This window comes from Notothenia rossii, assembly GCF_949606895.1.
Source record: "Notothenia rossii genome assembly, chromosome: 9".
Classification (NCBI taxonomy): domain Eukaryota; kingdom Metazoa; phylum Chordata; class Actinopteri; order Perciformes; family Nototheniidae; genus Notothenia; species Notothenia rossii.
The window spans coordinates 67,297,836-67,323,485 of NC_136907.1; the positions used below are offsets into that span (position 1 = coordinate 67,297,836).

Sequence of the window (25,650 nt, forward strand, 5' to 3'; positions counted from 1 at the left end):
GATGATATTTTAATTAGGTAACACTTTATTTTGATAGTTCATAGTTAACACTCTATAAGTCATCAGTTGACATTTAGTAGCATGTCAACAGTGCATCAGTTGACATTCAACAGCACCGTTTAAACCGACAAGTAACTAAGCATTAGTTGATGATCAACAGATAAGCAACTAAAGTTCAGTTGACTATTAGATTAAGCATTAGTTGATGATCAACAGATAAGCAACTCAAGTTTAGTTGACTATTAGATTAAGCATTAGTTGATGATCAACAGATAAGCAACTCAAGTTTAGTTGAATATTACATTAAGTATTAGTTGATGATCAACAGATAAGCAACTAAAGTTCAGTTGACTATTAGATTAAGCATTAGTTGATGATCAACAGATAAGCAACTCAAGTTTAGTTGAATATTACATTAAGCATTAGTTGATGATCAACAGATAAGCAACTAAAGTTCAGTTGACTATTAGATTAAGCATTAGTTGATGATCAACAGATAAGCAACTAAAGTTCAGTTGACTATTACATTAAGCATTAGTTGATGATCAACAGATAAGCAACTAAAGTTCAGTTGACTATTAGATTAAGCATTAGTTGATGATCAACAGATAAGCAACTCAAGTTTAGTTGAATATTACATTAAGTATTAGTTGATGATCAACAGATAAGCAACTAAAGTTCAGTTGACTATTACATTAAGCATTAGTTGATGATCAACAGATAAGCAACTAAAGTTCAGTTGACTATTACATTAAGCATTAGTTGATGATCAACAGATAAGCAACTAAAGATATTTTAAAATATAAAAAATATAAAAATAAAAGACTTACAGACTTATAGAGTGTTAACTATGGACTATCAACATAAAGTGTTACCCTGTGGGTTCATCAAATAAGCGATCTTTGTAAAACATTTAGTGTTCATTTTGAAGTTTATTATTATTATTATTATAGTAAATACAATGTTATTATTTGTTAATTGTAAAAGTGATGTTGTCACTTTTTCCCAAATCATAGTGGAACAAGTATTTTAATCATTGTTTTGTATTACAACAGCAAGATATAATATATTGGATTGCAGCACAGCAATTACATAAATATATCTATTCCCATTCTTATTACTGAATGGCTTACAATTATATTCTATGCAGTTTGGAACATTGTATTATTTCTGTGGTTCAACAATCAACACAATAATCCACATTCTCCACCACCAACTTGGAAACATAGTATAATTGTATTAAGAATATTGGTAAACTCCTTCAGTTTTCAATGAGGAAGATAAATGTAAGATATGAAACCTAAATTGCATAAAAGAAGTAGGCATATCATTACATTTCCAGGTGACACATATGAACTCTAAAAATAGTTCAAATTGGTCAAAATTCAGATTTTGTAAATACATGTGTTTTTGTGTATCAATATATTTCTACGCCAGTCACATTGATCATCAATGTGACCTTTTGTTATTTGGGTGAATTACATGCGTCATTTGAGGTCAGAACATTCCAGAATAAAACCCAACCTTGACCTTCTATTGCAACAAACAGAATGACGTTCCAATGAAGTTCATGACCTACATATACAACAGCAGCTAGATAACACCGGCACTTTCTTCTTTTTTTTACTCACCCCTGTACAGACATCTAATACAATTCAAAATTGGTACAGTATGAAAACACAAATAGCCCTTAATACTAGAATCACAATTTTCCTAATAATTTTCAAAGTACTTACAGTGATGTCTAAAATCAGGTAACAATTAATCAGAAAGATGTTAACCATTGCTTCGTTTAATATCTGAGTCTGTATCGAAACTGAACATCTCTGTCGGGTTGCATTGATCCAAAGCCCCATCGCTTGAAGTCGATTCCAGGTATCATCTCATCGGGTTTCTTCAGCTCAAACTCAAAATAAACCAACATGAGGAAAACAAACTGTTTCAGCTCATTGGTAGCAAAGAAACGCCCAGGACACATGGAGACCCCCGCACCCCAGGGCATGTTGTAGTACTTCACCTTCTTTCCTGCTTTGTAGAAATCAGTTTTCTTGGTCCCGTCTGGATTGAGAAAGCGGTCATATTGGAATGCATGTGGGTCAGGGTGGATCTCTGGGTCAATGTGAACGGCACTGTAAGGAAAGGCTGCCATTCTGTCCCCCTTTCGTAGGAAGTATTCACGTCCATCAGCCATCTTGAGGGTCATATCCTGAAGCACTGCTCTGGTGAGGACAGGTGCAGCAGTGAGTCGGAGGGTCTCTTCTACAGCACTGTCCAGGACTGGTGTTTTCATCAGCATTTCACGGGTCAGGTTTACTAAAGGCCCACCACGTTGGACAACTTGCCCAAATTCCTTCAGAAGTGTATCTACTTCTTCCTTCACTGCTGCCATGGCTTCTGGGTGTTTCATGAGGAAAAGGAGCAGCCAGAATGCAGAAGGCCCTGTGTTGCCCTGAGAGGCCCAAAGAAGCACAAACATGTATCTGCTTCTCATTGTCTCCTCTGAACCAATCTCCTCTGTGGCCTGCTGGATGTCCCACAACCAACGACTCACATTGTCCCTTGACTTTATCTTCTGCACTGATACACTGTCCAAGAAAAATCCCATTAGCCTCTCGACTTCCAACCTTTGCCTTGGCAGCAGGATCCCGTAGGCCAGGTTGGGAAAGAGTTGGTCATATTTACGAAACTCGTAAAATAAGGCTTGTGAATCAACTCGGTCTTTCTCTTTGGCTTTCCTCTCATTTCCTTCTGTGTTGTGTGGCTCATTACCAAATAGAGATAAGTAGCCGGCCCTGAAGACAATATTATAGCTGTAATTAAACAATCCTTCATCTATCCAGGTTCCTTCGTCTGCAGATGTGCCTATGTTGTGCAACATTAGGTTCTGCAAATTACTCATCATGGCTTGTGTCATTACTTCCAGACCATCCCCCTTGAGGTGCTTGTTGCTAGCCAATTGTAGAATTTGGTGTCCGTTCTCTACCGCTTTGTAACCAAACACTCTGTACACCAATTGAACAGCAAACTTACTGAAGTCCAGTTTTTCTCTGCTCTCCTTAACAAGCGACCCAAATGAAAGAGGGTCCTGAAGGAATGTAATATAACACCCTCCCAGCTGTACTGTGAACACATCGCCATGCTTTTGCTTCATCCTCTCCAGGAACTTCAATGTGTTCCTGCGAAATTCTAAGACATGACCCAGCCAAGGTATGAGCCCCTTATCCAAAGGGGGTTCTCCTGGTCTCCGTTGTCGAAAAACCCCGAGAAGGTACAGCCCTCCCAGCAGAGCAGCAAGAAAGGCAAGAAGAATCGGCAGCAGCAGCCCCATGACTGATTTCTCTGAAAGACAAACAGGGAGTGAAAGGTAAGGTTAACATCGTTCATTATATAGGCTACTGACTTTTGCTCCTCCCTTTTCCACAAACTGCAATCTCAATGCTTTTCCTTTTAAGAAGGAAACAATTAACTGGTCATAAAAACCAACCAAGCACATGGTCTGAATGAAACAAAAATAAATCATTGGTATGTTACAAATATGGTCTCAAACAGGAGACATAACAGTCCAACGTGTCAACAATTTGAGTATCCTGTAATGTGTTTGATGAAACACTATATTTAGCTCCACAAAAAAGTACTCACAAGAAAATAATAATTACACTTTTTGTTAGCACATGTAACAAAAACATTCCTTTCAATTTTTTTCTGTCTTGTTTTTGGCAAAGAGAAAGGGTCCAGATAGGCTCTCCATTGCCAACTTGCCCCGCTATCTTTTAATACCATTTTGTAACCACAAGGTGGCACTATGGGTACAGCAGTCTTTGTAAAACAATCACAGTGTGACTGTGAAGTGATTATCATCCCACACAAATTCATCTCTTTAGGTACTTCTAACTTTATCTTTAAAAAGTAAACGTGTCTTTAAATACAGTGCTGGGCTCCTTTAAGAGAAATATATATATTCTCATATACTCAATGGCAGAAAATTATATTTTCATGCCGTTTAGGACATTGTATTTTCACTGTGCTAAAAAATAAACCCAGTAACAAGTGACTCTACAGTTCATTCAATCAAGGAAAATGTAATTTATTTCTAGTGTTTTGGTGAATTAAGCACTGGAGGTGCAGGGGAAACATCTAAAAACGTAATGATTAAGAGTAACTGCAAAATCATGCAAAAACATTTGAGCTGCTCTGAATAACCCAACACTTTATTCATTCAGCGCCCCTCACTTATGAACATTACAGTTTGTACCAGAGTGTACTCCTCTACTCAAAGTGACTATTACAAACTCAACTATGCAAAGCATGGATGTATATAGAGAAGACACAGATGCAAAGATACATTTGGTTGTTATACTCTGTTATAGGCTGTCTTGCATTTTTTTTTAAATGTTTTCGATTTACAGCCCAACATGTCCTACCAGGCTGGAGATTCATACCCACAAAAACAATAAAATAATAATTCAAAAAATAATAACAGCAGGGAGACACCTTCGGGGGATGTGAACATGTTTTAATTATAATTAATTAATTAATAATACAATTTAAACAAACGAAAATGGAATAAATAAAATAATAATATAATAGATAATACAATGATAACAACTCACTTATAAAGATTTAATATGATAACAAATGTTTTACTAAAACAAAACAAATAAAGTAATACAAAAAAAAATCGTTGATTCAAAAGCCATACCTTAAACAGACGTTATTAGAGTTGTACAACCATCAGAGGAAGTGTTAGGAGATGTGTGAATTTTTTTTTTCTTCCTTTGAACATGCACATGACATGACATGACACCAGGGGTGTCAAACTCAAGGCCTGGGGGCCAAATCCGGCCCGTGACTTCATTTGTATGTATGTATAAGAATGTTATTTGTTAATTATACGGTCAAATTATGATTTACAGAAGCACGTTGCCAATAAACTACATGTCCCACAATGCATTTCAAATTTGACTTTTTTAACAGAATTTTACTTTTTTTCTTCAAAATATGCCTTTTTTTCTTAGAATTTGCCTTTTTTCTTAGAATTTGCCTTTTTTCTCAGAATTTGCCTTTTCTTTCAAAATGCACTTCTTTTTTTTTTAAATGTCACTTCTGTTTTTCAAAATGTCACTTCTTTTTTTAAATGTCACTTCTTTTTTCCAGAATTTGGCTTTTCTTTTAAAATCATTTTGTGACCTTCTCACTGAAGAGACTTGCAATTATTTGCCCTAGACTTCTGCTTTCAGACGTAGTTAATTATGAAGTTATTACCCTATCTGATAATAATCCAATGCAGAGGCAATAATGTAATATAATACATTATTTTATATGTATATTTATATATGTATTTTTATATAGTCTTACAGTTACAACCAGCCCTTTGAGAGCAGCCAAAATGCTGATGTGGCCCGCGATGAAATTGAGTTTGACACCCCTGCTCTGAGGTTAGGACCGCCTACCTCATTGGCATACGGAAATAAATACATGTAAGTGAAAATAAATGTAGAAATACATTAAATATATATAACTGATATGTTTTATTTATGTCCATTTTTATTTTGACATGTATTTATTTATTCCTGTATTTAATTCCACATTTATTTATTCTTGTATTTTTTTATTCCTGTTTTCATTTTTTTTTTACATGTTCTGTCCTCCATACCTGTGAGCTCGTTATGTGCATAAAGGTACAAATTCATTCAAATCACATCACAGCAAAACCTTTAGTTGCAGCTCATTGTTTTAAAAACACATATGTGGTCCAGAGGTCTATGCATTGGTTTTTCCTGCATGAGGTGCTGGAGGTTCATCACCTGGGGGAGGGACATATTTTGTCTTCTGCTATGCTGATGTCAAATCTGGAAAAAATTGATCCCACCACTTTTTCAAACAAAGTGCATGCACCCATTTTTATGGTATTGAAAATAAGTTGTTTCTTTATTTATGCCTTTATGACGTTTTTTTTAGTGGGTATGGTGCAGCTACAAAGATAGGTTAGCCTTTTAAATTAAGTATTTCATTTTTTAAAAAGTGTTTTACCTGTCATCTTGGTGACTGACATGACACATTTCATTTCAAACCTTTATTTAATCAGATTGGTCCCTTGAGATCATATATCTCTTTTTCAAGGGAGACCTGCAGCATATAGATTCCACATGAAACATAAAACAATAAAGGACATCATACATTATATTTACAGGATACATTTACATAGTTATAGACATTTACAAGTGCCCATAGTATCAACGAGCATTTCATTTAGCCTAGCTTTAAAAACATGCAGAGGAATGAGATTGCTCAGTTTCAATTCTTGCTGTAGATTGTTCCAAGCAAGTGGAGCTGCGCACATAAAAGCAGTCTTACCTAAGACAGTCCTTGCTCTTGGCACATCTTACAATAGTACATCATGCGATCTCAGACAACAGCTGCTTGCAACTCTCTGTGTTATCAGAGAGCAGATATAATACAGGAGTGTACCCAACAAAGCTTTATAAATAAACGTGTACCAATGACTGAGCCTCTTTACAGTAAGTGAAGGCAAACCTGCCTTGGCATACAGGGTACAGTGATGAGTAAGTGCTTTACAATTTGTGACAAATCTCTGTGATAGGCGGCATCTAACTTGTTCAGGTAATAGGCAGGTGCATTCATATAGACCAGATCACCATAGTGCTGTGCTGGAGCACAGGTAAAAAGGTCACAGTGACTAGCCTTTTCCTGGCCTCAAGCGAGAAACAGGACTTGTTTCTGAAAAAGAAACCTAGTCTAACCCTCAGCTTTTCAAGCAGGTTATTGACATGAAGTTTAAAAGTGAGACAATCATCAAGCCAGATACCAAGGTATTTAAAACAGGTAACCACTTCAAGTACTTCTCCTTGCATAGTAACAATATCTAAAACAGGCTCTGGTGTCTTTTTAGCTTTAAAAAAGAGCATTACCTTGGTTTTATCAACATTTAAAAGAAGCTTAAGCTCAGCGAGCTGAGTCTGAATAATGTTAAAAACAGCCTGTAATTTAACACCAGCCTCCTTAATGGAGGGACCTGCACAGTACATCACAGTATCGTCTGCATAAAAATGTAAAGTACCTTCATTCGCATTTTCACCTAAACTGTTGATATATATTGAGAATAAAAGTGGACCTAAAACAGAACCTTGAGGAACACCATTAGCAATGTTTAACCACTTAGAAGACAGCCCATCAAAGTGAACACATTGGGACCTTTCAGAGAGGTAGTTCACAAACAACCCCACTGCATGGCTGGATATGCCTATACTGAGTAGCCTCTGCTTTAAGATGCGATGATCGACGGTATCGAACGCTTTGGAAAGGTCAAAAAATAGAGTTGCACAACTCTGCTTATTATCTAAAATACTCGTAATGTCATTCACCAACTTCATTGTCGCAGTGATGGTGTTATGTTGCTTTCTGAAGCCTTACTGATTTTTAGACAGGATATTATTTTTACATAAAAACTCCTTTACTCGTTCACTCACTAGGCGTTCGATCACCTTCGCCAGAACTGACAATTTAGAGATTGGTCTATAGTTATTTAAAATAGTTGCCTCCCCTCCTTTTAGTAAATGGACTGTACTTATATAGCACTTTATCCAGTCTTTAAGACCCCTCAAAGCACTTTACATACTACTGTACATGTCATTCGCCCATTCATACAGAGCAGTGTACCTTACTCTAGGACCTAACATTCACACACATTCACACACTGTTGGCCATCAGTTAGAAGTAGGCTACACTGAGATATGGCACTGCATTTCACTAAACAACAGGGTGCTCAGAAGGTTGTCTGAAAGATATTGGTTGTTTGCAGCACTCCTACTTTATCTGTCTACTTTAATCTACAGTACACATCAAGGCTTTGTTGATGATCGGTGGGACCCGATAGTCCATAATTGTATAAAGGAAATACTCCAGGCTCATTAGGGCTTCAAAGCTGTTCTGAATGTCCTTTTCAAGAAAGGACACACAGCAGACGCTCTGCAGAAACGTTTCAAGTTTCTTCCGGGAAGATACTAATTAATTATTCTGCAGCTCTATAAAAAAGGAAATACCTTTTTTTCAATAAATAGTTCCTAGTTTATAACTTGGCCGGCAACATTTGATAATTTCAAGAAAAAAATCAGAGGATTCTCGATTTGTATCAGTTAAAGGTCCCCTATACTGTTTTTCATTACTTTTTTATAGGTCTCAGATATATACCTAACATGTCTCTGAAGTGTTTGGACTCGAAATACCAAACAGATCGTGCTTTGTAGCACCCTTAAAACCCTCTGTTTCAGCCCTGTTTCAAAAGTGCTGATTCTGTCTTTTACTTGGATGAAAATAAGGAGCCACTCCCCACTGCGAGATATTTGGTTAAAAAACACAATGGTGCTCTAAGAGGAGATTCAGGTGACAAGGTTGTGTGACCTTGGTTGGTTATTGGCTATTGGTTACACAAGCCAACAAATCGCTATGACATTATAAAGTGGCCAAAATCTGATCAGCTCATTTTTCAGTCAGGTTTTTATATAAATGGATCAGGACAAAAAGTGAGCAAATATTTTGTTATGTATAAAAGACAGGAACATTTTTTTTTTTACATAATAGGTGACCTTTAAAGTAATTGTGAAGTGTCTCATAAAACTAAAAATGTGGAACATAAATATTCTTATTATTAGTAGCTTAATGTCATCTCTATCTAAATCGCATCCAGGAACCAGCACGTTTCAGAAACGTGCACGGTGCAACCACTAATACTAGAACGATTTGAACATTCTGTTACATCATCCCAAAGATCCACACTAAAACAAGAGTATTCAACCCCATCTACCTCCACCTTCGTTTAAACAACAGTAAGGCATGGAAGAACGTAAGAACGGATTGTACAGAGGCGCAAACAAACGTGATAGGCCAGAGAGTGTGTGGGTGTGATATTTAACATTGAAAAAGTGTTAACGTATAATATTTCCAGCTAGAAGTACAGCTGCGATACAAACTACACCCCGATCGGACAGGAAGTATTACCCAACATTTGTTTCACTATCTTTGATTTTCTGAGTGTGTTGTACAAGTGATGCTGCATTCGGTACACATCAGATTCACTACCACCATCAGTCTCTGTAGCCTGAGCATAATCAGATGCGTATGATAATACTAATAGCGAACATATGCTATGCAGCCAGAGGGGATATAATATTGTATTAAGTTTAACTTTGACTTAAATAATGCCTGGACCTACACACATTTTATACGGAACTTAATTTAAGGGATTTTCTCTGTTTTACCATTTTGTCTTGTGATATGAACGTTACACACGCGTGTCATCGCTGACGTCAGACCTACGCAGTACGGTAGTTACATCATGTTGCCGGCTCGCCTCTTCCTCCACACTACGTGCGATCTGAAGATCTGAAGACTGCCAAACATTTTTAGGGACAATTTGTTTTCAGGCGATTCATTTGACCACACATCCCGTTAACAGGTAAGACATTGTTTTGCCAACTGTGGCGTAGGCTAATGGATGTTTTCTCTGTTGTTAAAATAGTAACGTAAGTCCTCCATTGTGTAAGTCCTCTATCTGGATTGATTTAGTGTATTCCTCTGGTGTTTATTTTATGTTGACTTTGCTCCACATGTAAAACAGTATTACTTAGCATAACATAATCGTTTATACATAGCCTATCTTACAATATGCAGGGCATAATAATACTAATAGCAAGAAAGGTCGTTTATTGACTCTCTGCCCTTCATGTTTAACCTTTAGCAGTTCATGTTAAATGGACATTAGATCTATCTGAACATTGAGTCAAAAACAAGCGTGGGTTACTAATATGTAGGCTACATCATGAAGCTTACCCCAGACTCTAATAAAGTTTTACAGCGCAGTTTATATGAATCTAACAATGGATGGATTGGATCCTGTACTGAATTAGCTGGAATGCTAAAACCTCTAAGTCAAATTTTGTATATAATTTTCCTTTTTTCTTCTGCTACTTAGTCAAGATGTCTGATTATGAAGAGAATGAATCCAAGTTCATGCGAAAGGCAAAGGAGAATCCATTTGTCCCAGTGGGTAAGTACATACTGTGCCCTAATGATTATCACGAACAAAGTCAAATGAATCGAACTTGTTTGAAAGTATTCTTTTAAATAAACTTCCTGGTGTTTTTGATTACTGTTATTATGAATGACACGGGTGTCCTTAATGTCACTTAAGACAGTATAGAAAGAGACGACACACTGAGAGTCCATTTCCCGTATCTGTGCATATTTATAAAGTGCCCCTCCTCTTTAGGAAATTAGTGGCAGGTCTGATGGTGTGTCGCACATATAGCCCACGGCCCAACCTATCGTCTCCTATCAGAAATATTGTTGTACCAGAAACGATGCGCAATGTGTTTTGCAAGTAATATGGTCTGTATTTACATTAGCAAGCATCGCTAACACTCAGAGCTAACGCGGTACTAGAGAGAATATGTGTAATTTAAGCCGGATATAAAAGGTGCGTGGGCAGCAGCAGCTCGGGTTGTATTTGAAGCTACCGACCCAGAATCAGCACTTTCGTAACAGGTTATAGGTATGAGGCATGCTACAATGGGTGATCTGTTTGATATTTTGAGCAAAGCACCTCAGAGACATGTTTTGTATAGATATGGCCCAATATATAATATATTGTTCAAATATAGCATAATAGGTGAGCTTTAATTCAGAACACATTTGTTTGGAAAATGCCATGTTGTACACTCTGAACACTATGCCCCTTTTTGTGTAGTGTGTTCAACAACACACCAGAGTTCTCAGTGTACAGTAGTATTGGAAGGATGACCAATTATTTTCCCCCAGAGGTCATCAACGTCTTAATTGAATCAATTTTTCACAAGCAACATCCCTTCCACCCATGCTTACACATAAATGGCATTTTTAAGTGGCCAAATAATCAAAATAATACAAATGTGAAGACCAATTTGTGCCTTTAGGTTTTGTCATCAACACCATTTTTGCAAGATCTGGAAACAGAGCCTTTAAATTGGTGAAACGGTCCAGATGTTAAGCTAACATCCACTGCCATTTGAAAAAGCATTTTCTAAAAATGTTTGTTCGCTGTGCAATTTTCTAATTATAGCTATACATCAGACTGCGTCTACTTAAGAGACAATAAATATATGCCATGTTATAACATTCCGGATGCTTTAATGCGTTTATGTTTAGTTATAGACTATTTCTGATTTGAGCTGCGCGAAACATCGGGTTTCTTATTTGGTTCAAACATTCCATAGGCACAAGAAAAGTTAGCATCTTGGGCATCAGCCAAATGCTAAAAAAAGGGTTGCAAAATATAGTCTTAAATCTAAGTGAAGGAAACACTGCTCAACTTAACTACGCTTCATTGATCATGCATTGATTGCTTGTAACATGAGTTTATTAAGTAATTTACAAACGGGAAGCTAGCTAGTTTATGAGCCAGATCAGCCCAGGGATTCTGGAAAATAGCCAAAGTTATCCACTCAAAACGGTGCTTTCTACGTTAGCTACACACTGTTGGCGCTATAGGATCTGTGTAGATGCAAGACATAGGCAGCTTGCCCAACCGTTACATCATTTGGATTTTTCCAGCAAAAAGGGCTCGCTTCTGTTTTACAGAGAAAGTCTGGGAAAGTCTCAATTTGTAGGTTCATGCTATGATCCATTCACAGTTTCACAACACATGGAAATGATTCACATTATGTTATTTATTTCACATGGTACCTTTTGAGCCTCCCCCATTTTTAATACTGCCCTTTAATTGCTGTTGCAAGGAATCTGGGTGTGACCCTAGATAACAACCTGTCCTTCACTGCAAACATCGCTGCAACAACCCGCTGCTGTAGATACACTCTTTACAACATCAGAAGGATATGTCCCCAGCTGACCCAGAAAGCGACGCAGGTTCTGGTCCAGGGTCTCGTCATCTCACGCCTAGACTACTGAAACTCCCTCCTGGCTAGTCTACCTGCATGTGCCGTCCGACCTCTGCAGCTCATCCAGAATGCAGCGGCTCGTCTGGTCTTCAACCTTCCTAAATTCTCCCACACCACGCCGCTCCTCTGCTCCCTTCACTGGCTTCCAGTAACTGCTAAAATCCACTTCAAGACACTGGTACTTGCGTACCATGCTGCGAATGGATCTGGCCCTTCCTACATCAAGGACATGGTTAACCCACCATACACCCCAGCATGTGCACTCCGCTCTGCATCAGCCAAATGGCTCGCTGCACCCGCACCGCGAGGGGGACCCAAGTTCCCATCAGCAAAAACACGTGGGTTTGCTATCCTGGCTCCAAAATGGTGGAATGAGCTCCCCATTGAAATCAGGACAGCCGATAGCTTACACATCTTCCGGCGCAGACTGAAAACTCATCTCTTTCGACTCCACTTCGAGCGATAGAACTATTAACAAAGCACTTATATACTAATAAAGGACTGGCTTATCTAAAGCTAGTTGACTAGCACTTGAAATGTTTTAGCTCTTTGAAACCTGATGTACTTATATGATTCTGTTTTCTTGAAGTTTGTATTTTGTTGGTCGAGCACACTTATTGTAATTCGCTTTGGATAAAAGCGTCAGCTAAATGCAATGTGATGTAATGTAATGTTGAAGTTTGTTTTAGTTATCAAATTAAATTGATCTTTCTCTTTTCTACTTGCAGGAATGGCTGGATTCTTTGCCATTGTGGCTTGGAGACTGATGAAAATGAAAAATCGTGGCGATACAAAAATGTCAGTTCACCTGATTCACATGCGTGTAGGTGCTCAAGGCTTTGTGGTCGGTGCCATAACCATTGGTATGTATCTTGTTTATCATGATGTATTTGATTTTTAGTAGATTTTATTTTGAATTACAAGTGGTTTGGATTAAAACTGTATCCTTAAAATAAATATAGGTCTGAATTCTAGCTGGTTACATTGTGACCAATTTTACTTTTCAATTATACAAGTAGATTGTAAAGGTTAATGTGTAACCTATCCCTGTTGTTTCTTTGTTTTTAGGGGTTCTGTATTCAATGTACAACGATTACATTGTGAAACCCAGAGAAGAACAGAAAGCCTTGAAAGAAAAGTGAACATGGACTCTAAGATGGACATTTTATATCCCTTAATATTACCTCATGTTAAGGTGTGTTGAAGGTTTATTTTTACAGATGTGTGATATATTTTGTATGCACACATCCCGTTTAGCAGCTCACCTCTACTGTAAATTGGTCTATCCAATTGAGTACCTCTAATGCCTATCCTCTAATGCCTCCGTTTCACTGACTCAACTCACTTTTGGTTCCTTTACTCAATTTCAAATTGTACCGCTGAAAGAATCGCCTCATTGCAGGTTGGATACTCCGCTGATCGGCATAGCAGAATTGTCTGAATCTGCTGTTAGATCATCATCAACATGAGATCTTCGGGATCTTTTCTTTTCCCCCCAAATAGAGGAACGTTTGCACTTTGTAAAATGTCTAAGTGTACGACTTTGTAAAAATGTTCAGCCAATTGTTTTGGGGGTTTGAGTGAATTAAATAAAAGCGGTATTTATTGATGTTATGTTGGATATTTAAAATAAGGCAGGTTTGAGCAGACTGTCCCCTGTCGCATAATCCACGGTTGTCGTGATGATTTTTGCAAACCAATTAGTGTTCTGGAGCGTTTTAACTCCACCTATTATTTTCAGCTCTTCCAGAAGAAATGTGTTTTAAATATCAAAAACGACTAAGTTGGACTAGGCTAAGGCTATATTTAAAACAACCACCAATAGGAAATCAGACTTTTCTCTTCTTTTTGTCTTTGTCTTACACCAGCAATTTATTTTTATGTAATTATGCAAGTATTTTTGTCAAATGGAAACTGATTGGTCCACTTTCTTTTCTTTTTTTTAACGGACATCCGAATGCTTAAGGAGTATGTTATTTAAGGCTTTGCCAACATCTGGTCTCAAACGAGGCCTGTTTTTACACATTATGTAAACAACAAGGTCACAAAAGGTTTGCGACCCACCCATTGGGACTCACCACAGTATCAGATAGTCACACACATTTATAAACTACTCACACAGAAATTAAAGAAGGAACAAAACCGGAAACAAAACCACAAATATCCTTTGTATAAATAAAATGTGTGTTTTTATTTAATAGTTTTTACACAAAATGATTGCAAAAGCCAAGTCTTCTTCTTCACATTTCTGTCATAATCTTGTGATACACTGTGGTCCAATGTTTCAGAAGATTGACAAGTCTTCATGGGACATATGAGACTAGGTTGCTTGGGTACTTCTTCACACAATTAATGATCATACTGTAGCCTCCCTTGGGATATGCTTAAGTAGATGCCTTGTTAAGTTATTCACCAAGTTGAGTTTTGAATGTTGTGTGAAAATACGGAAATATTTCTTTTCTGGAAATACAAATAAAAGTCTTGTAATTATAATATGTCTTTGTGTATGCTTTAAAAACCCTCCATATGCGCTTTTTTCACATATATTTGGAATGTTTAAACATATTCATAACAAATGTTTCTTTTTAAATGTAGCCTACAGTTCATTACATTTGTATTCTTGTATTATAGGTCATTCTTTCTTGTTTGATACTCCCTGTGAATGGGAAATGTTTAGTCATTGTTTTATTGTGCAACAGTTGGTGTCAAAAAATTCCCTTCACACATTTGAACATTTGCCTTCCTCACCCATCACATGTTAAAACTTCATTCCTGGACTGATATCTATCAAGCTTTAAAATACTTTCCTGTTGTCCCACCCCAAGATCAACAGGAAATGAAATGTGTAATTTCATGTTGGCACAGGCTCTTAAATGCTGTGTCATTGTGACTTTGCACTTCTTGTGAGTGTGCTGATGCCAACTGATATTTATCATGTTACACTATATCATTTATTTACAGTTTTTTTAATCAAAATAATTCCAATTGAGGATTCCATTGCCATTTTTATGTATACGGTCAAAAAACACCAGAGGCCAATATCTTGCAGGAATGGCTGGATTCTTTGCCATTGTGGCTTGGAGACTGACGAAAAGGAAAAATTGTGGCGATACAAAAATGTCAGTTCACCTGATTCACATGCGTGTAGGTGCTCAAGGCTTTGTGGTTGGTGCCATAACCATTGGTATGTATCTTGTTTATCATGATGTATTTGATTTTTAGTAGATTTTATTTTGAATTACAAGTGGTTTGGATTAAAACTGTATCCTTAAAATAAATATAGGTCTGAATTCTGGCTGGTTACATTATGACCAATTTTACTTTTCAATTATACAAGTAGATTGTAAAGGTTAATGTGTAACCTATCCCTGTTGTTTCTTTGTTTTTAGGGGTTCTGTATTCAATGTACAACGATTACATTGTGAAACCCAGAGAAGAACAGAAAGCCTTGAAAGACAAGTGAACATGGACTCTAAGATGGACATTTTATATCCCTTAATATTACCTCATGTTACGGTGTGTTGAAGGTTTATTTTTACAGATGTGTGATATATTTTGTATGCACACATCCCGTTTAGCAGCTCACCTCTACTGTAAATTGTTCTATCCAATTGAGTACCTCTAATGCCTATCCTCTAATGCAGGGGTGGGGAACCTTTTTCCTCTCAAGGGCCATTTCAATTTTTTCAACATCCTCCGAGGGCCGTACAAATTATTGACCTCTGCTTAAAAATACTAAAATCACAGCCCATTCATTTCGCCTTTCTTTCATGCAGTGCAAAGAAACAGCAACCTCTGAATCCAGATATCTCACCATGACTCGTGCATGCATGCACGTGCACGGTTGTGGCATGACCACCAAAACAGAAAGATATGGACACAAGATGTGTGCAAATGTATTTAGTATCCTATCCATGTGGACATGATTTAAGTGGGGGGGGGGGGGGGTCCATCCTCCAAGATTTTTTTTTTTTTAATGTTGAAGTTAAAAGCATCAATCTGGTGCACTTTGAGAGCAACATGAAGAGATCTATGGATACATCTCTCAACACCCATATGAAACAGAACTGTAAGCAGATTTCTTTTTCTTTATGGATATTTTACAAATCACTCCCCTTTCAAACTGTATTCTTGTTTATTAATAACAACTTTTTTTTACTGTCATATAGTATTTTATACCTGTTTACTTTATTCTCTTATTTTGTTATAACTATAATGACCATATAAAGATGTGCCTTTACCTCACTGATTGGAGAAAAAGCTTCTTATATTCGTTAGCATAGCTAGCTAACCAGATGCTAATAACAAGAAAGTTATTGACTGTATGATCAGTGTGACAGATGAACAGATCGCCTCTGGGCTTTCAACTAAAGACACAGCCACCGAGCCACGCAAAAACTGCGGCATGTGTACGGCTCCTTATGGGTAAGCCTACTGCAATTTGTGAAGTGTTGGAGCCGTCTCCTGGTGCTCTCCGTCAGAACTGCAACCCTGTCAGACGAGACATATACCACGTGATGACACGTTAGGCTCGTGTTGTGTTCAAGGACCCTGACCTTCGCCAGGAAAAACAGGCACTTGCTTGTTTAATTTTTTTTGAAGTCTAGATTTCTTTAATTTTTTTCTTTTTTGCGTGTGTTTATAAATTACCTCGAGGGCTGTACCAAATGGTCTCGCGGGCCGTATACGGCCCGGAGGTTCCCCACCCCTGCTCTAATGCCTCCGTTTCAGTGACTCAACTCACTTTTGGTTCCTTTACTCAATTTCAAATTGTACCGCTGAAAGAATCGCCTCATTGCAGGTTGGATACTCCGCTGATCGGCATAGCAGAATTGTGTGAATCTGCTGTTAGATCATCATCAACATGAGATCTTCGGGATCTTTTCTTTTCCCCCCAAATAGAGGAACGTTTGCACTTTGTAAAATGTCTTAGTGTAGGCTACGACTTTGTATAAATGTTCAGCCAATTGTTGTGGGGGTTTGAGTGAATTAAATAAAAGCGGTAGGCTATTTATTGATGTTATGTTGGATATTTAAAATAAGGCAGGTTTGAGCAGACTGTCCCCTGTCGCATAATCCACGGTTGTCGTGATGATTTTTGCAAACCAATTAGTGTTCTGGAGCGTTTTAACTCCACCTATTATTTTCAGCTCTTCCAGAAGAAGTGTGTTTTAAATATCAAAAACTACTAAGTTGGACTAGGCTAAGGCTATATTTAAAACAACCACCAATAGGAAATCAGACTTTTCTCTTCTTTTTGTCTTTGTCTTACACCAGCAATTTATTTTTATGTAATTATGCAAGTATTTTTGTCAAATGGAAACTGATTGGTCCACTTTCTTTTCTTTTTTTTAACGGACATCCGAATGCTTAAGGAGTATGTTATTTAAGGCTTTGCCAACATCTGGTCTCAAACGGGGCCTGTTTTTACACATTATGTAAACAACAAGGTCTCAAAAGGTTTGCGACCCACCCATTGGGACTCACCACAGTATCAGATAGTCACACACATTTATAAACGACTCACACAGAAATTAAAGAAGGAACAAAACAGGAAACAAAACCACCAATATCCTTTGTATAAATAAAATGTGTGTTTCTATTTAATAGTTTTTACACAAAATGATTGCAAAAGCAAAGTCTTCTTCTTCACATTTCTGTCATAATCTTGTGGTACCCTGTGGTCCAATGTTTCAGAAGATTGACAAGTCTTCATGGGACATATGAGACTAGGTTGCTTGGGTACATCTTCACACAATTAATGATCATTATATACTGTAGCCTACCTTGGGATATGCTTAAGTAGATGCCTTGTTAAGTTATTCACCAAGTTGAGTTTTGAATGTTGTGTGAAAATACGGAAATATTTCTTTTCTGGAAATACAAATAAAAGTCTTGTAATTCTAAATGTTTGTGTTTAAACATATTCATAACAAATGTTTATTTTTAAATGTAGCCTACAGTTCATTACATTTGTATTCTTGTATTATAGGTCATTCTTTCTTGTTTGATACTCCCTGTGAATGGGAAATGTTTAGTCATTGTTTTATTGTGCAACAGTTGGTGTCAAAAAATTCCCTTCACACATTTGAACATTTGCCTTCCTCACCCATCACATGTTGAAACTTCTTTCCTGGACTGATATCTATCAAGCTTTAAAATACTTTCTTGTTGTCCCACCCCAAGATCAACAGGAAATGAAATGTGTAATTTCATTTTGGCAAGAGGCTCTTAAATGCTGTGTCATTGTGACTTTGCACTTCTTGTGAGTGTGCTGATGCCAACTGATATTTATCATGTTACACTATATCATTTATTTACAGTTTTTTTTATCATATCCATTGCCATTTTTATGTATACGGTCAAAAAACACCAGAGGCCAATATCTTCCATGACAACACAATACATGTGTGTTTGCATAATAGAGACTGAGACACACCCTTCACTTTGTAATGGATGTCGCCCTCCAATGGTCTTTAAAGATATTGCTTGGTAATAATATTAACATAGGAGAAAAATACTTTTACGCTATGTTGTTCCCAGAGCTACATTATTGCTCTCGCGAGATCTTGTCCTAACTCTCTAGAGTGCCGTTGCTATGGACACAGTAGCGTCGCAATCAGCGAGGAAGGGTTTTTCACATTCGGTTCAAATGGTTGCAAAACAGACTCTAGTGTGTTTAAAAGGACGGTACTTGGACACATACACCACGGGTGAGTTATTTTTCTTAGCTTTTTCAAATTTAACTGAAGCCTACTTAGTAAGAAGTTTGAAGACTCGAATTTGTCATGACATCTGTGTATTCACAGGCACTCATATTATCGTCAACATCAACAGAAGTTTGCTAATTGCTCTTAAGAAATCTAGCATAATGTTTATTTTTTGCTTAAAGTTGTCAGTTTCGGTCTGTTAAGGTTCATGCATTTTCAAATAAAGGTCAGTGGGGTCATCAATAACAACCTATGCCTCCTGACAGCCATGGACTTAGCACAACAAGAAGGAGGTCTTATGTCATTATCTCTGGGAGCTGTAAAGATATGATGGTCTCATGTTTGCTGTAATTCTCACAATAATTACCTTTTTGGCATTTATTTAAAGAAGTTCTTGGATTTGGTCAATGGTAAAATATAGGCAATGAAACTAACAATTGGCAAGCTTGTAAAATGTAGGCCTATTTATTATTTGATTGAGTTAAAACAAACACATGCCAAATCTATAAACTTCAAATCCAGAGCAATATACATAAAAAAAACCATGATATAACTTTAACCAAATGCCCCCACGACTGTTAACTATTTTACATCTTTATAAGTTGAATTATTTTTTCTTATGCTATAAATCATAGATCATGGAGCATGAGGATGAAATGAAAGATTTACGGCTTCAGTTCCAAGCGCTACAAAAGCAGCAGGAGAAAAGAAAACTGGATCGGACAAAGGAGAAGGAAACAGATAAGCTTAATGTCATTGAAACCCAGGATGATTTGGATCTATCTAAGCAAGGTATTCAGGCAGAGCATGTCGACCACAGGTGAGTCCTGGCTAAAATATAGTTTTGTATGGTACATTTGTATTTGCTATGAAACTTTATTAATTGCACTAAACATATAAATAAGCATACATTCGAATCAACTATTTATTGTTGAAGAATCATGTTTTCATACTTAGATTGAACCACTGTTATCTATTTAGAGTCTATTTTTCTTAATTGCCTCCCTATAGACTACTGCAAGACAAACAACCTTTGCTAGACCAGCTGAGGGAGTTAAAGGATGAAAATGGTCGGCTCTTCAAACTGCTGAGTGAGAAAGATTTTGAAATTAAACACCTGAACAAGAAAAGAGAAGAAGAGCGACTGGTATTAGGAGGTAAAACACCAACGCTTTGCACCACAGTAATATAAAGAATGATGGCAGAGCTTCCTTGTGACTTATCCTCTCCTCCATTTAGGCACGTCGGGCCTGGCAGGGGATATCGCAGCCACCAAGATTGTTGAGCTGTCCAAGAAGAATCGAGAGCTTAATGTTGAAATTGAGCGAGAAAAAATGAAATCTAAGCAAAACAGCAACAGAGTCAAAGTGCTTGAGAAGGAGGTAGCTGAGTTTGGTTTTGATTGTGACATTTGATTTGATTTGCGGATCGATGTCACACAAATCCTTACACCTTTAAATTCAATAATTGCTCAAACAAAGATATGTTTTTTAAATTATATTTTTTAAATAATTTTTTACCAATATATACGCGTCACATTATGCTTCTCTCTATAGCTGCAGGCGGCGTTGGTGTTCTCTCCACCTGGGCAAAAGATTATTACAAAGTCACAATACAAGACATCAGAAGACTGTGAGGTAAGAATTAATGTGAAAAATTCCCATAACGTTTTTATTTTACATTAAAGATGGCAACTTATTCTGAATCTCGTGTCATCTGTTCACAAAAGCAGGAACATCCAATTGTGAAATCTCTTCAGGAAAGACTAGCTGCTGCCCAGCTGAAAGCAACTGAGTATCGCAACCAGGTCCAATCTGCCAAACAGGAGCTGAAAGTAGCCCAGAAGGTAGAGTTATGTTATACCTGTAGCTACTCTAATTGAAATGATTAATCAGCATTAACTTCCATATCTAAATATGAACTGTACTGTAGGTTTTAACTAGTGAGATTGGAGAGGAGGTCAGCTTTCAGCAATTACTGAACAGCCCTGGGAGCTTTAGAGGTCGATCACAGCAAATAATGGCTCTTCAGACAAGGGTAAGCTGAAACTCATAACAATCCACCTCGAAGTTCAGTCATTAAGCTAGTCACCGAGTTCAAAATACATTGTATATAAAAAAGCAAAAATATAAATCAAACAACCAAACTCAACATGAACATAACTGGGTGTTGTGCAACAGGTTCGGGACCTGGAGCAGCAGCTGAACCAGTCAACTCAGCAGAGACAGCCAAGCATCCTGAGTTTGGAGGAAGAGCTTTTTGACAAGAAAGTCCTCCAGAAAACCCTTCCTCAAGAGAGGAACCTCAGCTACATCCGCACCATCGAAAAGGAAAAGAGGGAGGCATATGAGGTGTGTATCATGAATTGTAAATGCATTTGAATATGAGTATTTGTTGATGAGAGCCTGTTCTTCCTCCAGAGGATCTCAGCGGACTATGAGGCTATCCTGAAGGACCATGAGGAAGTGAAGAAAAAGTTGGAAGCCTCTAAAGCCAGGAACAAATCTCTGTCTACCGAAATCAAATCTCTGAAGGTCCAGATCTCCACCCTCCTGGAAAAGGAAAAACATGATAATGAGCTAGTGGATGCCCTGCTGGTAAGGCTATGAGACAAGAGAATAATATCTATGTTAGTACACTTTATATTATTTCTACACACGTTTCAAATTGTAGCTCTGTTAGGGAGACGGTGCGTAACATGATTTATTTGGGGTTTAGCAGCAAATGCTCAATTTAAGGCATCTAATAGTTAACACATCTAATGGCTTATTAAGTACACAGTTCAGATCGTGTTACACAGGCACAAACAATCAATCAATAAATCAAACTTTATTTATACAGCCCAAAATCCCACATTCAACATTCGTCTCCGGGGACTTTAAGGTTTGTTCAGAATATGAAAATGAACAACCTTTGTCCTTAGACCCTCACATAGGAAAAGGAAAAACTTCCAAAGAAACCCCGCAGTTATTGGGAATAATAAACAAATAAATGATCAGGTCTTTGACATCACATTGAAATTGCTCTTAACAATAACCGCCTCTTCTATTTCTGGTAGAAACAGCAGTCTCAGATGCAGGAGGTGCTGAGACAGCTCGGCCAACAGCAAAATGTCCAGAACCAGGAGACCCCGTCGAGACACCAGCAGAGCAGCGAGCCTTTTCAGCACAACGCTGTCATCCACAGGCTGAGGCAGACCGTGACTGAGAGAGAGGCCAGAATCAAAGAACTGGAGGACCAAATACAGCAGCTGTCTGTCCAGGTAAAACCACTCAAATGCAAAACTATGGGAATGAAAGACAAACTCAACGATAATGTATTTCAATGAAATGGAACAAAAATGTAATATACGTCCCTTCAAAACTTTGCAATACTTAAAAAAAAAAAAATGCATTCATGATATACAATCAATGTTTGCAGCAAGAGAGCGATGAGACAACACTTTGCAGTTCAGGATTTCCGCCTGAAGAGGGAGACATTGACAAAAGAATCACATTTCCAGGGTATGTACAGTAATGTAAATGTGTGCTTAGTTATCATTGGATATGCATACAGAAAATATTATTTGAATGGAATTAGTCAGATCTTTTAATTGAATCTTAAAGTATTCTTTTCTGCTAACTGTTACAGCAAGACTTGGTTTTTAAGACATCTTCAAGTCACTCAGAGTGTTTTGATTTTGTTTGATGGCTGTTTTTCAGAGTCATTTCTTTTTATATTTTCGCAGTTCTGTTTCTAAATTTGGTCATAAACTGGTGTTGCCTGCTGTGGGAAGCAGTATAGAATTCAAGTAAGTGGACACCCTGCTACCCTATTTATAACTTGCTACACAATAAATGTGTTGGGCTGAGCAAGTTGTTTTTCAGTGTTGCTTTCAGGCGCTCAAGTTCTTCAAAATGTCCACAATATTCAGCTGATGTGAGCGCACTAATGAGTCGGTGTGATGACTATAAAAACCTGTGTGCTCAGAAGGAGAGACTCCATGAGACATGAGTCGCTGAGACTTTGTTTGTTTGCGTGTCTGTTCAATTATTCACATGAGAAACACTGAACCTCTGAGATTATATTTTCATTTGGCTTGTTTTTGTGCATCATAGACATGAAAATGATGCCTCTGATTCACCACCCAAAAATGAGTTTAATTTGTGGTTCTTAATACAAGCTCATTTGAGAGCCATGGTTTTCTCAGCACTGCAGGTTGTTATGTATTGCTGACTACTTATCTATTAAGTCTCATTAGTGCGTCTCTAAAGTCACCATCGATGAGGGAATGTCATCATTTTAAATACATTTTTAATCAGAGACCTTGCTTAAATATTCCAGAGAAAAAGAGACGAACCAGGAGGAGCGCAGCAAGATCCTCGAAAAGCAGGTGGAGTCGACACAAATCGATCCAAAGTAAGGACTGGGCAGTCAGCAAGGGAAACACTGGTATGCAAAGGTCAGTTACAGTGTTTCAAATTCCCTGACTATGTTATAAGTATTATACCATGTCTATCTTGTTTCTTGCTATCAGAGCTCTGCCCCTCAGAAGCACTTTTCCCCAGAACCAGTGGGGCAGCAGTCGCCGAGCAACAGGAACTGGTAGATGGTCGGAAAAATTGGTTGTCATTTGTCAACATCTTACTTTAAAAGAAGCAAGATTTTTGCTTTTCCAACTCAAGATTTACACAAGAGGACAGAAAAAATGACGCCTGGCAAATGACATATTGTTTATGGACAGTGCTCATTTCAAGGCCTCATGTTTGGGCAGCAGCGAGATGTCCATGTTGCTTTTGTTTGTTGTCTCCTGGTTGGTCATTTAGCTGGAGGAAACGCAGGCGCTGAGGGCATCGCTAAAGAGCACTCTCCACCATGACCGGCAGCTCTGCAATGACGCGATGAGACAAGCCAAGCATGTTTTCCTGCAGGCTCTGTGACAGCCCAGACTAGACACTAACCAGGGGAACTGGCCGGTCCCTGCTCAGCCTCACTTCCAGCTGAGCCCTACCTTCTCCTGTCACATGTGACACACAGCAGTCTGCAGGAAACAGGCTCTCCTCCTCTGCCACAAAAAACATCACACGGATCCATATGAAACCTTTGAAGACGTTGTTTCCTTTGTGCTTTTGGTGATTTGAGTAGCTCGAGCAGCAGAGCTTTCAAATGTAACCGTGGTGTGACAAGTGTTCCTACTGATTACAGACATTTTTGATTCAGATTTTCTCTGCTTGCAGTCACATTTCATTGAAACTCTGCATGTATTTTCCTCTGCGGGTAAACTGAAGTGCATTACATGTATAGAAAGCAACAGTCTGTTTTGTAAGCTATCCGGAATGTCCAATTTAATCAATGGAAGGCAAACCCAATCTTTACCAAATGTTTTGAATATATTGTTTACATTCATGGCTATGACTTTCCTAGAGTTATGAGTTTTGTTTGGCCCCAGATGGTTGTTCATAAATGTGTGACAGGCCAAGCCAAACAGTAAAAACCCCCAGTTAAGTTCCCATACATTTCAATATTACTTTTGAAATATTCCTGCTAATCATTTCTGACTTAAAACCAGATGTGTGGGAATAGTGGTTGAAAATGAATGAGGGCTCAAGCTACACAAACTCCCACTGTAGTCCTCCGTACAGTCCCCAGAGCGTGTCACATGTATGTACAGAATGCACACCTCGCTCCTCAACCCAAAGGTTGCTTTGGACGTGCGCAGCCTGGTGGGACTGCGCTCCACATTCATACTAACATCCGAGTTATTTTCTTCCGATGTAGCCAAAAGGATTTCAGCAGAAACCCCCCTTCCACCTTTCCTCTCCCTCCACATCACGCTTAATTTAAAACCATGGCTGAGTTAGTGTGCTGCTTCAAATACCGCACTATTTCTTCCAGGACCCTGTGGGAGATTGGCAGGTCCCCATTGGACTGAGCGAGAAAAGTGCCACAAGACAAAAATATCAGAGTTTGGATGTGATGAAGAAAGCCTTTATGCTCAGAGTAACAAAAAACTGCTTGTGTTAAATACCTCCTGGATAGAAGGTGAGGCATGCTTTAATGTAGTAGAGGGAGATGTCATTGTAGGAACAGATGAGATACCATTAGCTTCATGACTGCATGCCTTGCAGGATTGCCGAATACATATAATGTTTTCGAAATGTGTGTGAGAAAAGGTGTTGGTGGAAATACGTGTCATGGTCCCTTCCTGCATTCAATTCAAGAGAAAATTTTGAACTTAACACATTTTTGTTTAGGCGTGCTTTAAATTGTCTGCAGACAATCTTGGCTCTCTTGTAAAATAATTTTTAACTTAAATAATCTAATAATATACAACCTCATAAATCAGTTTTGTAGAGCATATCAAATCATTTCTCAAACATTTAATACAAAGCTTATATTTGTTGATAGAGAGATATTACAAGCTATTGGATCTGAATTCAAGCTCTTTGCCGTTCAATATTAATTTCACTGTTTAATTTCAGTCACAAATTAATGTCACAGATAATGTGACTACTCTGGTTGATTACATTTTTTTAATAGTGTCATCACTTTCAAATAAATTACACTTCCCCAAACAATTTTAATATCGTTTTATGTAGCTGTATTACGCAGAAAGGTGTAGATTTATTCCAAAATGCCCAATAACCCACCAAACCAAACACAAACTTATGTAAACACAGCATACGTAAACAGCCTCACCTATTTGTCATTCCAGCTTTGAATGACTCCTTTCTCCATCCTTCTCCTCAGAGGTATTCCCTCGTTCTGGACCAATGCTTCCTGCAGACCATTGACTGCATCCAGAAACTAAAGTAAATAGTGGAGCCGTGAACGCAGAGGTTAAAGTTAGCCATCAGTATATGAGGGTTCTGTGAACTTTACTCAGGCCAGCAAACGGTTTGTGCCTCTATGAGTCCATTCATCTCCTATGCCTCTCATTTACATGTAATGGAAAGAAAATAAACAGCGGTGTCCTAATGTGCTCATTTACAGTAAGTAGAAATAAAGTAATG

At 37.8% G+C, this 25,650-nt stretch overlaps 4 protein-coding genes across 14 annotated transcripts; 3 read left to right on the top strand and 1 right to left on the bottom strand.

The window, feature by feature from the left end:
• Nucleotides 1–912: 912 nt before the first annotated feature.
• LOC307018334 (5-beta-cholestane-3-alpha,7-alpha-diol 12-alpha-hydroxylase-like) lies at nucleotides 913–3,342 on the bottom strand. The gene has a single exon (XM_079648543.1). The coding sequence runs from the start codon at nucleotides 3,326–3,328 to the stop codon at nucleotides 1,793–1,795; it is 1,536 nt and encodes a 511-aa protein (XP_079504669.1). The 5' UTR covers nucleotides 3,329–3,342; the 3' UTR covers nucleotides 913–1,792.
• Nucleotides 3,252–24,467, top strand: ccdc13 (coiled-coil domain containing 13). Of its 8 annotated transcripts, XR_013802415.1 has the most exons (15): nucleotides 18,523–18,661; nucleotides 19,294–19,478; nucleotides 19,670–19,815; nucleotides 19,898–20,040; nucleotides 20,215–20,295; nucleotides 20,388–20,504; nucleotides 20,591–20,695; nucleotides 20,839–21,009; nucleotides 21,079–21,255; nucleotides 21,717–21,920; nucleotides 22,079–22,161; nucleotides 22,386–22,448; nucleotides 22,982–23,089; nucleotides 23,175–23,242; nucleotides 23,464–24,467. XR_013802415.1 is itself a non-coding variant. In XM_079648538.1 (14 exons), exons 2-13 carry the CDS (start codon nucleotides 19,297–19,299, stop codon nucleotides 23,058–23,060), a joined length of 1,551 nt encoding a protein of 516 aa, XP_079504664.1. In that variant the 5' UTR covers nucleotides 3,252–3,364; nucleotides 19,294–19,296; the 3' UTR covers nucleotides 23,061–23,089; nucleotides 23,175–24,467. The 8 variants fall into 8 exon arrangements, 6 of the variants coding, with proteins under 6 accessions (XP_079504664.1, XP_079504665.1, XP_079504663.1 ...); XM_079648538.1 differs by lacking the exon at nucleotides 18,523–18,661 and adding an exon at nucleotides 3,252–3,364 and having other exon boundaries at nucleotides 23,175–24,467; XR_013802414.1 differs by having other exon boundaries at nucleotides 22,982–23,242.
• Nucleotides 9,178–17,856, top strand: LOC307020868 (HIG1 domain family member 1A, mitochondrial-like). 4 transcript variants are annotated; one of them, XR_013802997.1, is made up of 5 exons: nucleotides 9,178–9,472; nucleotides 9,989–10,063; nucleotides 12,677–12,811; nucleotides 13,017–13,143; nucleotides 16,680–17,856. XR_013802997.1 is itself a non-coding variant. In XM_079652508.1 (4 exons), the coding sequence occupies exons 2-4, from the start codon at nucleotides 9,994–9,996 to the stop codon at nucleotides 13,088–13,090; spliced, it is 279 nt and encodes a 92-aa protein (XP_079508634.1). In that variant the 5' UTR covers nucleotides 9,193–9,472; nucleotides 9,989–9,993; the 3' UTR covers nucleotides 13,091–14,441. The 4 variants fall into 4 exon arrangements, 1 of the variants encoding a protein (XP_079508634.1); XR_013802998.1 differs by having other exon boundaries at nucleotides 16,750–17,856; XR_013802999.1 differs by lacking the exon at nucleotides 16,680–17,856 and adding an exon at nucleotides 13,351–14,441 and having other exon boundaries at nucleotides 9,185–9,472.
• On the top strand, nucleotides 14,802–15,837 carry LOC307019937 (HIG1 domain family member 1A, mitochondrial-like; the record flags this gene model as incomplete). Its single annotated transcript, XM_079651035.1, has 3 exons — nucleotides 14,802–14,851; nucleotides 14,939–15,132; nucleotides 15,338–15,837. The coding sequence occupies 3 exons, from the start codon at nucleotides 14,802–14,804 to the stop codon at nucleotides 15,409–15,411; spliced, it is 318 nt and encodes a 105-aa protein (XP_079507161.1). The 3' UTR covers nucleotides 15,412–15,837.
• Nucleotides 24,468–25,650: the final 1,183 nt, after the last annotated feature.